General features: G+C 35.0%; 1 protein-coding gene and 1 pseudogene across 14 annotated transcripts; both read left to right on the plus strand.

Annotated features, from left to right (window-relative positions):
* Nucleotides 1–300: 300 nt before the first annotated feature.
* On the plus strand, nucleotides 301–14,282 carry LOC147384343 (uncharacterized). Of its 14 annotated transcripts, none has more exons than XR_015172583.1 (12): nucleotides 310–459; nucleotides 3,111–3,298; nucleotides 3,435–3,506; nucleotides 3,582–3,751; nucleotides 3,841–4,137; nucleotides 4,223–4,315; nucleotides 4,399–4,473; nucleotides 4,584–4,850; nucleotides 4,945–5,031; nucleotides 8,150–8,232; nucleotides 9,017–9,107; nucleotides 13,911–14,282. XR_015172583.1 is itself a non-coding variant. In XM_086425486.1 (11 exons), the coding sequence occupies exons 3-10, from the start codon at nucleotides 3,259–3,261 to the stop codon at nucleotides 4,996–4,998; spliced, it is 1,068 nt and encodes a 355-aa protein (XP_086281612.1). In that variant the 5' UTR covers nucleotides 331–459; nucleotides 2,217–2,266; nucleotides 3,111–3,258; the 3' UTR covers nucleotides 4,999–5,031; nucleotides 13,911–14,282. The 14 variants fall into 14 exon arrangements, 8 of the variants coding, with proteins under 8 accessions (XP_086281616.1, XP_086281611.1, XP_086281613.1 ...); XR_015172586.1 differs by having other exon boundaries at nucleotides 4,945–4,998; XR_015172582.1 differs by lacking the exon at nucleotides 9,017–9,107.
* A 365-nt stretch (nucleotides 14,283–14,647) lies between these two features.
* Nucleotides 14,648–15,773, plus strand: LOC147384344 (cytosolic sulfotransferase 15 pseudogene; annotated as a pseudogene).
* The last annotated feature ends 1,922 nt before the right edge of the window (nucleotides 15,774–17,695 follow it).

The following is a 17,695-nucleotide window of genomic DNA, read 5'->3' on the forward strand; positions in this document are numbered from 1 at the left end:
AGAAATTCAGATTAAAAACAAATTTTTTTTGGACTTGGTCAAGGTGATGAAAATAGATGGCTACCCAAGTCCGCAAATTTATTTAATTAAAATTAAAATTCAACATAGAAATTTAATCTTTATTTTTTATTATTTTGAATTTCGTTCTCTACAACCTTACCGCAGCGGATCGTAGTGTCAGAAAAAGTGTTTTTCTTTAAAAAAAAAAAAAACAAAAAACAAAAGAAAAAACAATCAACCGTCGATCTTATTGGCGCATAAAAACCGTCGGATTTTCTTAAAATAAACGATGACTAATATAACATTTGCGACGGACCATATAGTCGTCATTACATTCGCCCTAATTTCTTCTTCGTCTCCGCCTATCTGAAACCCTATTTCTCTTTCTCTCTCTCTCTCTCTCTGTCATCCTCAAAGAAGATTCTTATACTCTGGAAGAAGGAGAATTGTAAGATTCTGGTGAGTGCAATACTCTATCCTTTCTACCCTAAAAAAATTAGGGTTTTAAAAGATTTTCCCCTCTTATTATGCATAAATCTATAATTTTTTTTATTGAGAGTTTCCATCATCAAATCTTCCAAACCCTCTCTGATCTTCCACTTGTTGAACGATCTCAAAATTATCAGATCGTCAGCCATGGCAGATCTGCAACATCTGAGCTTCAAAACCATAAAATCATTCCTTCAATTTCGACTCTTTTTGTATTTTGATCAGATCTGCAAAGATATCACTATAATATCTTCGTTGATCTTTGATACCGTGTTGGAAATAGAGAGTTTTTTTGATCGATTTCAGCTCGGATGGATAGAGAGCGAGGAAGGGAAGAAAACTCCATTAAAACTTATATTTTCTTTTCCGAGCAATGTTATTCTACTGAAGAACTCTGTTCATTAGGTCATACACGTTGGATTGAAAACCCTAGACTCTTTTAATGTATGTGGTTTACACCTATATTGCCTGGTTTGTGTGTTGGCTTGGCTTGCAGAGGTAGTTTTGTAGAGGGCATTTAGGTCTTTCTTAGGCTAGTCTGGAGAAGAAGACCTAGGTCAACATGTCAGTTTTTAAACATTGGGGTCTTTCTTTTGGTGGAGGGATTCAATGTTTTCCATCACGGGTTATCTCTAATATTGACCAAACGTGGGGTGCATGTTTAATATTGACCACAATAGGGGGTACGAGGGTTCACTGCTTTCCACAAAACCAATACGAACTGTATCATGAACCGATACGAAGAGTAGGAATGAAGTCCACCAGCCAGCCATTCAAATGACTTTCTCTTGGCTAGTTCTTTTATAAATAATTTTGCTTCCCATTATATTATAATTAGCTTTAGTTCTTTTATAAATACCTAGCGACCAGCTTGTCACTTCAAATCGTTGAGCTTGACTTTTGTTGAATTTTCAAGTGTTGAGCCCACCATTGGATAGATCTTCATGAAATTCTGAAATGCGTATTTAATAATAGTGAAATAAACACTTTGTATTTGATACCCAACACGAGCAATATTTCCTCGGGCCACTCGTGAGGGTGTTCCCTCACTTACTTGGTGCGTGTGATGTGTAGGCGTTGCATGTGCCCGGTGGAGGGTCCCTTATGCCTTGGTTCCGACCATGGCTCATCCGGTCTCCTTAGTCAGACATAAGTCCGGACACCCCTGTTATCAAAACAGAAAATAGTGAAATAGACACTTAGATAAAAAATTATGCTTTGATTAAAATTGGAGTTGGATAGTCTTAATCAGAATGTTACTTTTGATTTGAATATCTGTTCTGCTATCATTATTTATGCATTTTGGGTATTTCATGAAGATCTATCTAGAGAAGAGCTTGATGCTTGCTAATTTTTGAAGTGCATAGCTTGAAGCTTTCTGATTTTTAAGCATCAAGCTCGTTACTGGACAGATTTTCGCGAGATACCTGAAATGCATATATAATTATACTGAAATGGGACAATCGTATAAAAAATTAAATCCAAATCTTCAAAATTAAGAGTATATCAGTCTCCATCTGTCATCTGTTATAAAAAATTATTGTAATTGATAAAAAGTTACATCTAAATCTTTAAAATTATGAGTATATCATTATCCGTTCCTCATTTGTCGGCGCAAATTGTTGGAATGGATCAAAAGTTGCATCTAAATCTTCAAATTTTTTTTTTGATAGGTTAAATCTTCAAAATTATTGGTTTATCGTTATTTGTTTATCATTTTTTTACAGGCATAAGTCTTTAGAATGGATTGCAATCTTCATTGAAAAATTTAGAAAAGGTAAAAGGAATAAGAAAGTGTATTTTCATTACTTGAAAACTTTTCTTAATGTGAGAGGGCATTTAGAGATAAAATTTTTTACAAACTAGATTATTAAGTTACCATCCAAAAATTACGGTGTATTTAGAAGGATGATCCTGTATTAGGGCCCTTTAAGTAATTTTCTCTTCTTTTATTGTTTCAGGCTGTTGAAAGTCCTAACCACAGTTAAATTCTTGTTGTTTGTGGTGGAAATTTTAATTATATGACATTCAATTTTGTAGCCCCCGTCACTAGGGAATATACAAGATCAACTTCTCCATTTGAATATTCTACCTCTTGTTGATCAATTCTTCACATTTTTACCATATAACTTATTATACGGGATATTCATGGTCTTGTTGGTCAACATATGCTGACCAAGAGGATGTGAATTAATAATACAAGGTTAAATTTACAGAATTACTAACATGTGGGTGTGTATGATCTTGAAAGTAGACAAATATGAATCTCTCAAGATCCTTGAATTTTTTCTTGTGAGATTGAAATCATCCTTGTTCCATTTAAAGCATAACACCAATATCTCATAGAACGCATGTAAGCGTAGAAAACTTTCGTTGGAAATTTTTTCCAAAAAAACATCATCATCATCACCAAAACCTGATCCCAAAAATTTGTGGTTGAATAAAGAATCATTTTCCTCCAAATATGTCTAGACTATAGAGCAATGTGTTTTTTCTAACTGCTCTGTTTTTCATATGATATGCACTCTCACATCTGGAAGTTCATCCATTTCTAGAATTTCACATCATACATGCATCTGTAGGTAACCTAAAATTTAAAAGGCTTTGTGTGGTTTACGCAGTTGGGAAGTGAAGAGAAACTCAAGAATGGCCAGTAGTCAGTCAAAGCAATTCTAGACTACATAGTCACCTGGTTTCCAAGGTGTTAGCCCATCTGTGCTGTAGACTGTACATCCAGCTAGTACATATAGATCCAAAATACATATAATCATGGATGCATGCAAGCTAACACGTGCAGTTTATTATTCAGGTTGATCATGAAGTTTGATTATATATATATATACTAACTGAGTCATGCCTTTGTATAAATTTTAGTCTGTATATTTGTAATTGCTATTCCTTTCATTTCAATTAGTTGGCTTACCCATATATATTTGTGGCTGCAGGGACGATGTCGCAGGATAGCTCATCATCTAATTCTGCATCTGCAGGCCGCCAGGAGTTTACTTCTCTTGAGAGTATGTCTTGGGAGTGAATACTATTAATTTGTATATTTTATTAAATTTTTGCTAACAATTGGCTATTTGTTATAGGTGCACGTTTCCCTGTGACTTTCGGCCTAAATGGGCAACCTGTTGGCACAAACTCATCACAATTATGTACTACCATAGGGCGGGTTGTGAAGACCTATGTACCACCAACTTACGATCGATGGACTAATGTGCCTGCTGATCTCAAGGACCAAGTTTGGCAGATTGTCAGTGTGAGTCTATTTGCTTTTATTTCATTTAATTTTACCTAGAAATTTGAATTTGTAAATATTACTAATCTCCTATTTTGTCTTTTTCATAGGGGTTGTACGATGTTCCGAAGTGGCATAAGCAATGGGTCATTAGAAAAGCCAATGTCGCATGGAAAGATTGGAAATGTATTCTTCGCCGTGATATATATGATAAATATCTCACGGACGAGGAGAGAAAAAAACACATTCCCCATTCTGTGAAAAAAGAAGATTGGGTTAGGTTTGTCGACAACTGTTCTACGCCTGAGGTTCAAGCTTTGAGGAAGATGGGGAAGATTGCTAGGAAAGCACTTAAGAGCCCACACACATCTGGTAGAAAAGGACAAGCAAGGGTTGCGGAAGAGTTGGTAAGTTTTATCCCATATTATTTATTTCTTATAATTTATTGAAATATATAATGTGTGTTTACCTAATTGCATATTCCATTAACAGAAAAAGAAAAATCCTGCCAAGGAGGTTACTAGGACTGATATATATGTCGCCACCCATACCAAGAAGGATGGGTCTAGTACGAGCCAACATATGGTGAGAACAATTTTATTTATCTATTCGTTTTATATCAATCTTAAATGCAAAATTATGTTTCTTATTTATTATTCATTTTGCAGGATGCCATTAATAATATGATTGCGAGTGATCCATCCAGTGCACAAAGAGATCTAGACCATGACCCTGTTGCAATAGTATGTGGATTTTCTTAAACCCTTAAAGTATTTTTCTTTTGTATCAAAATATTTAGTAATTGTTATATCATATCATGAACGTGTATTAACATTATTTATTTTTTCCATAGGTATGTGGTCCGGACACTCGTGGTCGTGTACGGGGCATGGGTATGGGCGTTTCCAAGACCGCCATGCATGTTTCAGCTCCTTACAAGCAAGCCTTAGAACATGAGCAGGCATCACATGCAGTCCTTTTGTTTCGAGTGAATCAGTTGACAGAACGGTTGGAGGAGGAGTCTAGGGCACGTAAGCTATTCGAGGAGAAAATCTTTGCTTATCTTTCTACAATAGGGCCGCAAATTCAGTCTGATACAAATCTCGATAGTTCTTCTCAGGTACAATGTTCAATTAATTAGTAGATTCCTAAACTTAATTAATTGTTTCAATCTATAAAATACTCACATTATGTTTTGCTAATAATGTTTGTAGGCAAGGCATGATTCACCGAGTCAGGATACACAATCGGACACACCAACCGCATAGGTAGAAATGACTCATCCATCTTTTACCGATAAGGTATTTTTTGCACAGTTTGATTTCTTGTAGATAACAAGATGAATCCCTAATAGAACGCCTTGACTTCTTTTGTACTATTTCTTGAAGCACCTAAAAGAGAATAGATGCCATTGTAAATGTCAAACTTCCAATTGAACAAGTTCGATGGCTGTGTTTGGAATCATCACATTTCTAGTTAGTTGTATATATGTAACCATAACCCAACTCATCTAATTTTATTTGCATGTAGGCATACCATCAATCCTAGTCGTGAGTTTGAAGTTGAACTCTCATTTATTCTTTCAAAACATTTCTGCTTCTACATAATATCCACCAAATTTTTATATTTTATTGTGATACTGGGTTCACAAAAAAATTGTGATGAAATTGGTTCAAAGCTAGGTTTATGACTATATAATGTAGGAGTGACTTAAGTGATTAAATTCGTTAGATATTTTTGGAAGGAAGTTATGTTTGTAGTAGGATACTGATTTAATCTATATAATAAAACACAACTGTAGGATCCACCTTTGCTACAGTTATGAGGGTCACCCCTTTGAGTGGGCCCCATGTTTTTGTCTTCTCTCTTCACCCTTCAACTTTATTGTTTTTCCTCTCCTCCCCCCATTTTTTCAATAATACCCCCTCTAATTATTATTTTTCCTCTTTTACCCCTTTAACCCTAAAGATTTTTTAATAATACCCCTCCAATATTTTTGTTTTCATTTTTTACCTCTTTGACCTCAAATTTTTTAGTACTGCCCCTCCAACTTTTTTTCCCCCCGCTTTTAACCTCCTTAACCCCAAAAGAGGATGCTCGTGCCGTAGGCACGGACGAACTCTAGTAGCATGATATGTTTATAGTTTATACAGTTTCAAGTATGCCTAAGTAGTGGATGTATATATGGTTCAACACCCGAAGGTAACTAACTGCACAAGACATTGTGGTGGTGGATTGGCGGATGGGATGTATGTAGTGATTGATATTGGATATTTTAATTGATTTATGTAGCTTAATCTTCTTAGGTGAATTACTTTTATAATTTCAGTTTTTAGTCGAAATGTCGAATTTTCTCCATATTTAATAGTTTAGGGATAACTATATTTTTATATTTAATACTAATATTTTTATTTTTTACATGATTACTATATTTTGTTAATGTCAACAAATTTATATCAACAAATCTTGACCCAATACCACAACTTGAAAAGTAAGAATATAATGAGAGTCATTCTAGAATTCCATCCATTCTTTACCAGCTTCAATTTTGTTTACTAAAGACGCAAAATTTGTTGTCAAACGTTAATGCTCATCATCTAGCTAATTAATGCTATAATTGGTTTTAATTGACAAATGAAAGTTTTACATGTTAGATAACTTGATGCCTATGTGTATTATATATGTCATATGGATAATATAGCTGTTTAATACATCATAATGGCTGGTTATGACAGATGCATATTATATTGTATTGGAAAGAGAAGTGTTTTTCTGTTTTTTATTCTTTTATTTCTATGTAAGGGCGTTTACGTCCATTTACTCTTTTATTAATATATATATTTGCCAAGCTCTCATAATGAGATTTGACAATTATTTTTCAGAAATTCTTCTTGGTATCATAGCCCTAGAGGACCCCTCTTCTATTTTTTTGGGATCTTGAAGTCTTCTTTCTTCACTTCTCTCACTTCTTCCTTCACTAATACGTCTAGATCTTGAGGCCTAATAACTTAGCAACAGTTTCGTTAGAAGGTCTCCCCTTCGGGGTTTTTTTTTTTCTTTTGATTCTTATTCTCTTAATCGCATGTTGCGATAGGGATTTTATCAGTTTGTTTTCACATGCTGCAATAGATTTTTACGTTGTGTTTCTGCCCTACAAGAGTGTTTTTGGTGGTGCGATAGGACTGTTGGGTTATGTGAAGACTTACGACAACAATAGATTGTTGTTCAGTGGCTTCCGACAACAGTAGAGTGTTGTTGGATGATCTGCCACAACAACTAGGGCTGTGTGGATCCCTGCGATAGTCACTAGGGTTGTATGGAGACTTGCAACAAGGGAGCTGTTTTGTGGTAATTTAGATTTGGCTTTTTGATAATTTTTTGACTACAAATCAAAGTTCTGACTACTTTGTTTGTAGTAAGCAATGACATAACATCAATATACTAAGGACCCAATACCATTATTAGAGCAAACCTCTCAGTCCAACTTATTACTAATGCCCCATTAAATGGTCGAAATATGCAGTTATGGTCTCGGTTAGTTAGGCTTTATTTGGGGAGTAGAAGAAAATCTAGATGGCTTTTGGGCAACTATTAATAAGCCACTTCTTACTAATATAAAAATTGAACAGTGAGAGATTGACAACTGCACTATCCTTGGATGACTTTTTAACTCCATGGAGTAGCGCATCTACACTATGTTCATGTATCATGAGACTGACTTTTCGTTATGGTCAGCCCTCACTCAAACATATGTGCATGCTCAAAATGACTCAAGGATTTACGAACTTTATCGAAACATTGTCCAGGTTACCTAGGAGACTCAGAGTGTAGTTGACTACTTTGGATTCTTTCAATCTCGCTGGGAGGAGCTTTCTCACTATGGGTATGACTGAGATGCTTGCAGAGGTAGCTAGGTTTGTGGTTACACAGATTTTTATACACCAGACATACCAGTTTCTCATGGGTTTACGTCCGGAGTTCGAGACAGTTCAGACATAGATCCTTAACACTACGTATTTATCCTCTTTATTTGAGACATTTGCCATCATTAATAGTGATGAGCGTCGTCGCCGTGTAGTTCCCTCTTAGACTCAGGCTCTGGTATTATCTCTGCTCCAGTTACAGATTAGATGACTCTAGTAGCCAATTCAAGTTTCTCTAACTCGTACTCAAGGATCTGGGAGTTGAGGCTGTGGAGGCCGTGATTGCGGTAAAGGGGGTGGTCTTACTTGCAGTCATTGTGGGAAGATTAGTTATGAGAAGACTCGTTGTTTCTAGTTCTATCCCCATGTATTGCGATCTTTTGCCATTTTCTCTTTGGGACAGTCCATTCCCCGCACTACTGCTATGGAGTCATCATCTGTTCCTCCTACTGATATTTCTGTTTTCCTTGGCACTATTGATTTGCAATAATTCCAGACTCAGATTGCTGCGTGTATGGGATCAGATCCATGCTCAGACTCATTCATCTTCAACTATGGCTTTAGTTACCATGCCCACAGGTACATTTTCAACATTTCATGTTATTTGGTTTAGCAATGTTTGTTTGATTTTGGTAATTGATTTTGGAACCTCTGATCACATGATCGGTGAGTTTAGCCATTTTACCTCTTTTATTTTTCCTGATACTTATAAGGAAGTTCGCCTTGTTGATGGGTCCCTTACTCCTATTCACAGTAAGGGTATCATCCCCTTATCCTCTGGTTTTTTTTTTCTTGACTTTATGCTTCATGTTCATAACATATCTCTTAACATTTTGTTTGTGAGTAGTATTACTAAATCTTTAAATTGCTTCGTAATCTTTTTTTCTACTCACTGTATTTTTCAAGACCTGACTTCGAGGAGGATTTTTTACAAGGGGTATGGGAGGGATGGGCTGTACCTGCTTGCATCCCAATCTATTGTTGTTCCGGCGTCTTTGCTTCCACTTTCTGGGAGCCATACTTTTTTCTCTTAGACTTTAGATTTATGGCATGCTCGCTTAAGACTTGCTAATTTTCAACACTCGTGTTCTTTAGTTTCTGTTTTAAAAATTTCTTGTAGTAGACACAAGTTTCAGTGTTCTGTATGTTAGTTTTCTAAACACACTTACTTCTTATAGTCCTCACATGCATTGGTTTAATACAATGTTTGATTTAGTTCATTCTAATTTAGTCTATTATTGCTTTTGACGGTCATAGATATTATGTTACTTTTATTGATGACTATTCTCGTTGTACTTGGGTTTACTTAATGTGTTCTTGTTTTGAGGTACTTATTTTTGTTAATTTTCTTAAAATGATGCAGATCCAATACAACATCACTGTTAAATCTCTTATGTTTGATAACGGAGGGGAATATATTTCTAATGGGATTCGATCCCATTTTCATGAGCATGGTATGCTCCACCAATTGACTTGTCTCTATACTCCTGAACACAATGGGGTGGCAGAATGCAAGAATTGTCATTTTATGAACATTGTCTGCTATCTTCTTAGAGGGATGCATGCTACCAAGTTATATTGGAATATAGAAGTTCTCACTGCGACTTTTTTACTTAATGTTCTTCGACCTGCTAGCATTTTTTTCCCCATTACACCTAAAGTTTTTGGGTGTACTTGTTTTGTTCAGGACAAGACTTTTAATCGCACGAAATTAGATGAAAAATCCATTCGTTGTGTTTTCTTGGGTTATTCTTCTATGTCAAAAGGGTATCATTGTTATGATCCCGTTTCTCATCGTGTACTTCATTTTTTGGATGTCACATTTTTGAAAATATTCCCTATTTTTTTGCTACATCCTCTTTGTAGGACTTTTCTCTTTTGCAAAATCCTCTCTTACAGTGCTAACCCGCTCTGTTTTTCTCCCATCTTCATATTCTTTGTAGGACTTTTCTCCTTTCCAAGAACCATCTCCATCTTTGCTGCCTTTGAAAGTCTACTTTCGTCATCTTCGTCCATCTCTAATCTTGCCAACTTCCTTCTTAGACTCGGGAGACCCCTTCTTACTCCTATTCCTATTTTTTCTATTTTTGACTCTCACTTATCAATTACACTTCGCAAAATAAGCGGGGGTGTGTTACTGATCATCGTATTGTCCAGATTGTTCCCTATTAGGAATTTTCTCCCTCTTATCAAGCCTACCTTTCTGCTATTGACTTTATTCAAGTTCCTTGGTATATATCAGAGGCTTTACAAGATCCTAAGTGAATTGGAACTATGACTACTAAAATGGATGCTTTGCAAAAGAATCACACCTGAGAGCTTGTTCCTCTTCTATCTGGGGAGCAGATTGTTGGTTGTAAATGGGTTTTCATTGTCAAGTATCTCGCGGATGACATTGTCGATTGATACAAAGCCTCGTTTAGTTGCTAAGGGATTTACACAGACTCCATGCAAGGATTTAGGTGTTACATTTGTCCCCTGTAACTAAATTTTATATTGTCCGCCACCTTATCTCTTTAACTGTTTGTCATTCATGGCCTCTTCACCAATTCAATGTGAAGAATGCATTTCTGAATGGGGATCTGATTGAGGTTATCTATATGAACTCCTATTTAGATTTTGTTTTCAGGAGGAGTATTCTGGGAAAGTATGTTGTCTTCTTAAATCTCTGTATGGCCTAAAGTAGCCTCCTCGAGCTTGGTTTCAACATTTTTCTAAGGTCATTTTATCCATAGAGTTTTTCAGATGCCACTCAGGTCATACTTGTTTTGTTCGTTGAGGAGTAGATGACTGTTGCACAATAGTTTTGGTTTATGTAGATGACAGTGATTGGAGATGATGCATAGTGTATTGATAGGGTTAAGATGTTATTGGGTCGTACTTTTGAGGTTAAGGACTTGGGTCCTCTCAAATACTTCTTGGGGATAGAAATGAGCCGTTCTCGCCGTAGTATTTCCTTATTTAAGGCAAATACACATTGGATCTTCTTTAGGACACTGGTATGCTTGGTTGTAGTCCTGCCTCTTCTCTTATGGATCAAAATCATTGTCTTCATGCAGAAGTTGGTGATTTATTATCTGACTCTTCTTTTTATCAGAGACTCGTAGGCGCTTGATTTATCTGATTAACACGAGACCGGATTTGACCTTTGCAGTTAGTGTGGTCAATTAGTTCATGCATGCTCTATGCACTTTTATCTTGATGTTGTTTATTTTATTTTTCGTTATTTGAAGTCTCCCCCTAGTCTTGGGCTTTTCTATTATTCCACTGCTCAACCAATTTTGTTCTGCTTCATTGATGCTGATTATGCTGGCTCTCTTACAAATAGGAGATCTACCTTTGGTTTTTGTACTTTCTATGGTGGTAACTTGGTCTCATTGGAAAGTAAGAAACAAAATGTGGTTTCCCGTTCTTCTACTGAAGCTGAATATCGTGCTATGGCTCTTTGCATTTGTGAGCTTATTTGACTTATATCTTTGTTGATGGAGTAAGGTTTTCTAGTCTTTAGATTTTCCACTTTGTTTTGTGATAACAAGTCTGCCATCATGCTTGCTGTTGACTCAGATCTTCACGAAATAACCAAGCAGATAGAGGGTGATGTTCATTTTCTCAGGAAGAAAATTCGATTTGGTGCTCTTCAAACAATGTTTGTCTCTTCTTCAGAACAACTTGTTGATATGCTTATGAAGTCTATTGGTCTTTCTGTTACTAACTCTCATCTTGTCAAGTTGGGTTTAGTTGATATATTTGCTCCATCTTAAAGGGGAGTATTGGAAATACGAGTGCTTTTGTGTTTTTTATTATTTTATTTTTATGTAAGGGTGTTTACGTCTATTTACTCTTTTATTAATATATATATCTGCCAAGCTTTCGTAATGAGACTTGACAATTACTTTTATGAAATTCTTCTTATGTTCATAATATCTACAATGACCTGAAATAACACTTGAAGTAGCATTGTGTATGCAGAGAACCATTGATTTTTCAGGAGTGCACAACACTCGTATCTTGAGAAAAATCATCTATGGTTTTCTGCACTCAAAAGTACACTCTCAGTCTTACTTTGAATGCTTTTTCAAGTCACTTTAGCATTTTTCTATATATAATAATGGATGGTTAATTTCTCTAGAGAGCCGATTAATCTACCACTTATCACTTTTGCTTTGACTTAACAAGATTCAGGAATTGTTAGTCGCTTTGGTATTTGTTATTGTTTTTTGTGATTGAAAGGTCCTATATTGGTAGAATGATTCCTGATGTCTATGAGCTTCTTTGATGTAATTCCCCATTTCAATGTCTGGCACATGCAGTAGGTGCAGCTCTTGTTCGGCCACTAAATATTCCATTAGTTGGTTCATCGATATTTATGTTATAAAATGCAATGGTGGACCCCATTTCCTTTATCTCCTACATAAAAGTTTTTGAGATTTAATCTCACTACGAATCTCGAGGAAATTTTACTTCATTTTCTTGCCTCATCTATTACTTTCCAAGAACACCCCTCCAACTTTATTATATTTCCTTTTCTCCCCTCTTTTTTAGTAAGACCCCTCCAAATTTATTGCCTTTCTTCTTCTCCCTCGTTTTCCAATAATAACCCCTCTAACTTTATAGTTTTTCCTAATTTACCCCCTTAACCTCAAACAGCACAGGCAAACTCTTGTCGTGAACTAAGAGAGAATGATTAACAGCTTCATGTTCAGACAGATCAGGAACGATGGATACTGATATCAAGTTTCAGTTTTTTTTGGGTGTTGATTGGTTTTCAGCATGTCTATATTACAGTCACTATTGTCCATAATCTAAAAAGATGTAATCTTTTGGTGACTCTAAAAAGATTTAATCTTTTTGTTAGTAACAGTGGAACTCTAGATTATGTATGTAATGATTTAGGTCTTGCAATTGGTGGGCATACAATCTTTTTTTTCCCTTTGACATTGATTTGGTTTTATCTACCCAATTGTTGCATGCAATTATTTTTCAGATTTTTTAGTTTCTAAGAAATATCAAAGGAAGGAATGACTATTAATTCCTTACTGAAATAATTGAAGTCATACAATAGGAGATTAGGATTGATTAGTTATTTGTAGTGTTTAGATTGGGACTTTCTCTCTGTTCATATTTTAGAACTTTGACTAGTTTTTCTCATTCTTGAGGTGTGCTTCTATCTTCTAAATAGTAAGTTTTGAGCTAAAGTGGTGGGTAGTAATGGCCCAGTTAGCCATCCAGCTTTTCATGTGTCATCAAGTTGGATTGAAACTTTTCGAGTATATTTTTTGAACATTTTTATCTTTATCCTCATTATCTTTTGTTTTAAGCATTGCGATTTAATCTCCGATCTTATATGGTGTTACTCAGTTAAAAACCCACATCTTGGCTGCAAACTACCAAGATCGACTATTAACAGGTAACATACAAGATCGGAAATTAAGTAGAACCTCCATTAAAAACCCATGTCAAAGCCTAAAATCCTTTTGCCTAAGACTCACCACAGCCCAACCAATCTAGCTATCATTTTCTTGGTATGTGGTACTTCTTACGAACGTCACTTTTTGTCATCCACTAGGCTTAATTCTTATCTTTATTATCTTTTATTATGAGAATAATATCCTCACCTCCCATTCTCCAATTTCTATTCTTGGTTGCTTTACTTTTTTATAATTTCCATTGAGATATATAATTGGTCCACAAGATCCAATTGTATACACTTATGAGATATTATAATGGATCTGATCTAGTGACCACCAGTTTTAGCTGACTCTATGATGAGTGGGATGCGATAGTGATGGATTCACAGATAGGCGATGACCACTAATAGCATGATGGACGCTCAATGGTAAATTCAAGTATTCATTAAATGAGATCTTGGACTTTGAGATTTACATATTACTAACCATACGTTCCTTACTGAAAGAAACAATTGAGTGTCAAGAGTATATTGGAGTCATAAGATTTGATCCACTAAAAGGTGTATTGTTATATGCTTTATCATATATTTCATGAAGATTATATTAAATTATATTTAGATTAGATTAGAATTATTTTTGATGATGTGGATTTTATCTTTAGGTAGGTTTCTTTACTGTCATTATTTATATAAATCTTAGTAAGGTCCCTGCAATTATTCAATCAGGATGATAAATTTTATTCTATTATTCTTTTTTTTATAAATTATACCCATTTCTATTGGCTTCAGGTCCTGTTTTATTTTTCTCATTTTATTCCTATATTAAATTTATGTACTTTTTGCATGGCAGGATTTGCGTCCGATCGACTTGATTAATGTCCAAAGGATAATAGATCACTCTGAATATGGGAATCGGAAGAACTACAAAGAATATTTTGTTCACTATATGAAGGATTTTGCATCAAATTTGTCTTCTCTGATTGGTGAGGTTTTTTGTCTTGTTCTTGTTTGTATTTCTCAGACAAGGAGATTTAGAAAGGGTGGTAGAAATTGTTTAGCTACTCTTGAGATTATCTAATGTGTGATAGAAAGATGAATCGATTCCTTTAAAATGTATTCTTTTCTTAAGCATATTAATTTGGGTGCTATCACAAAACTGGTGTGGCTACAGTGAGCATTTTTATTTTAAAAAGGTATCTTAATTTTGAATCATTAATTCTTTTATGGATTGATTCCATTTCTTTTCTTCTTCTTCTTAGGCCAAAATAATCATTTTATTATGGCTAAGCAATCTTAAATCATATTGACTCGAAAGATAAGTCTATATTGAATTTCTTAAGCTTTGAATCAAAAGTCTAAGCAAAGTTCTCAAATTAAACCGATTCTCTACTGCTACAAGCTTCCAATTAATTTGTTAAAGCTGAAAACAATATTTGATGGTTCAAGCTTGGAAAATCTGCGTCTAGGGGGCGTGTTATTCGTGATGTAATTAAATTCCAAATTGATTCTTGGTTGGTTTCTACTAAAAATTTGGAAACTCAAAGAGACGAGCCTTTGAAGATAAAAAAAAAAGAGTGGAAACTCAAATTTTCTCCTACCAAGGAAGGAAAAAGTCAAGAATCCTTTCTTCAACAACAATAATCTATTGCACCAGGAACCCTTATTTATTAATAGGTCTCATGCTCATCTAAGATCTAAAACATTCCCTTGGTTTTGTGTGAGAAACTTTAAATTCTCACTATGTCATGGCTTCCTCCCAAGGACAAGAAGGACTAACTGACGACTTCAAGGAACTACTTCTTTCCTTTCCAAGAGAGAAAGGATGGAGAACTGATTATCTATACCAATATACCAATATGCTTTTGGTATCCCCCTAAGGAATTACAAGCAATAATGGCATTTCAACAACACTTCCAAGCAATCAATACCGATATACTACTAGTCACCATACCCAAATCAGGTACAACTTGGTTGAAGGTCCTCGTGTTTGCTATCTTGAACCGTACTTACTACACAATTGATTCTCCGAACTACCCATTACTTACTTCCAATCCTCATGATCTCATCCCTTTCGTTGAAGTTAATATCTACGGTAACAACCAATTTCCTAACCTTCCTTCTCCAAGGTTATTTTCCACTCACACTCTTTACACGTCGTTGCTAGGATCGATTAGGAATTTGAATTGTTGAATTGTCTATTTATGTAGGAATCCCAAAGAAACCTTTATCTTTCTTTTGCACTACATAAGAAAGTAAAGGCCAAAATCTCTAGGGCAACTTTCATTGGAAGAAGCTCTTGAAATGTTCTGCATGGGAATTTCAGGATATGGACCCTTTTGGGATCAAGTGATGGGATATTGGAAAGAAAACTTATTGAGGCCTCAAGAAAGTATTGTTTTTGAAATATGAAGAAATGAAGAAAGATATCATATCTCAGTTAAAGAAGTTGGTAGAGTACTTGGGTTGCCCTTTCTCTACGGAGGAAGAGAATGATGGGGTGATAGAACACAAGAATGTGTAGTTTTGAGAATTTGTCCGGTTTGGAGGTGAACAAGAATGGTAAAACTGTTTTTACAGTAGAAAATAATACTTTCATTAGAAGAGGAGAGTGGGAGATTGGGTGAATCATTTGAGGCCCTCCATGGTCGAAAAGTTAGACCAGGGCATTGAACAAAATCTAAGTGGTTCTGGCTTGACATTCGAAGCGACTTAACTGGTAATGGTGCATTGCAATAAGGTGTAATGTGATACATTATATCATTCCTTTTCATGAAGATTAGGATATGGAAGGATTATATTATATTAGATTTCTTTAACTCGATTTTAGTCCACTTAGGATTGTATTTTGCTTCCTATATAAAATCTATAAGAACAAAAAAAATTCCTTCCTAGGGATTAGTAAAATTATAAAGTCCGGCCAATCGGACCTGTTTAAATTCGACCCAACCCATGGACAGTCCAAAATCAGGACCCCCGTTCACGTTGCACATTATAGGTGGTGTGGTTCGGCCGTTCGGCCGAACCTCCTCTTAAGAGCTTTGGCCCCCTAGGCCAACCCTCTATTGCTCCTCTTAAGTGGTTTCGCCCCATGGACGAACCCTCTATTATTCCTCTAAGTGGTTTCACCCTTGGCTTAACCCTCAGTTGCCCCATTTGAGTGGCATGACCACCTTGGCTGAACCCCCTAATGCTCTCTTGATTATTTCGCCCCCCTTGGCCAAACCTCCCTATTACTATTCATATATGGTTTGGCAACCTCTGCCAACCCTTATCGCATATATTGTACATATCGGCCACCTTGGCCAACCTTAATATCAAATCCCCTAAGTGGTTTGATCTCATGGATCGTCCTATCAAGTAATTATACAAGCTAATAGTCAATTGTAGTGGACTAATACACACTCAATTACAAAAGAAATGATCCTATGAAAAGCTACCTAATATACGTGGTGCCTGAGAGAGTTGCAGCTATATTACTCAACTAAGTCAACTCAGGAACTGAGTATTCACCAAGTTAAAATAATTACACATTTATGGTCACTCCTAATGTATGTTACAAGAACTATGAGGAGTATGTTTTTATTGTCATCAATGCATCATGAACTTTAATTACCATAAATGCTAGACAATATGGGTAAGTAGTTAGAATTGAATTTATTACTCCATTAAAGAACTAATGAAACTATTGTTGTTCTTTCCATAGAAGTTAATATAAATGTAAATTTCCTTAACTTGAGAAAATAAGTAAGAGATTGATCTTAAGAGAAAAGGGGTAGAATCAAGCTAAGATTACAAAATTAGTTTAAGCTAACGAATAAATCTATTTTTGTGTTTTTGAAGTAACTAAAATAAAATAAAACTTATTGAAAATTAAACTAATAGAAAATAAAATAAAACTACAACTATGGAGGAAAATACCATTAGCAAATGATACACCTAGAACAAATTACTAAACCAAAATCTAGTACATAACTTTTTTATAACTCAATCATAAGGGCTTGGTGTTAGTTCATTAAATCAAAAAATTTAGTAAGATAAAATCAGATTTAAAAAACACAAAAGTAGAATTCCTTCACTCTCTAATATGTGAATTTCTTACTACAAAATATCTAGATTAAGTATGTTACATCTTGGACTAATTTAAAAATGACATATTTAGATTAATCATAAAAGGTGTAAGAGTTCATCTCTAATTTTAATCCATGGGAGTGGACAAACCTTGAAGAGAACTTATAAATATTAAAGGAAATTAAGAGGTAAAGAAACTAAATATAGCAAAGTAATCTTTTTTTAGGCTTCTCCACTTTCTAATGGAGGGAAAATTAGCCTAAGGTCATTGTAAGTAATTAAAAAAAATAGATGGAGAAGAACAAACCTTGCTTTATAAAACAAAGATAATTACAATCTTTCTCACTCCCTTACTCACAAGAATTACAAAAATTTAATAGAAAACCTAAACTAAAAATAGAAAATCCAAGAGAAAAGATCAAGGACCTTAGGTAAAAGGAAGAGGGGCCAAAGAAAATAACCAAAGAAAGGGGTCATTTTTACATTGAGAAATACTATATTTATAGAAATCCTAAATTTTGGGAGGATCCATTCTTAATCGTCTTAGCTATTGCGGATATGATCATG

The sequence above is a fragment of the Akebia trifoliata genome, chromosome 15 (assembly GCF_017979445.1).
Source record: "Akebia trifoliata isolate Shusen 1 chromosome 15, ASM1797944v1, whole genome shotgun sequence".
Lineage (NCBI taxonomy): Eukaryota > Viridiplantae > Streptophyta > Magnoliopsida > Ranunculales > Lardizabalaceae > Akebia > Akebia trifoliata.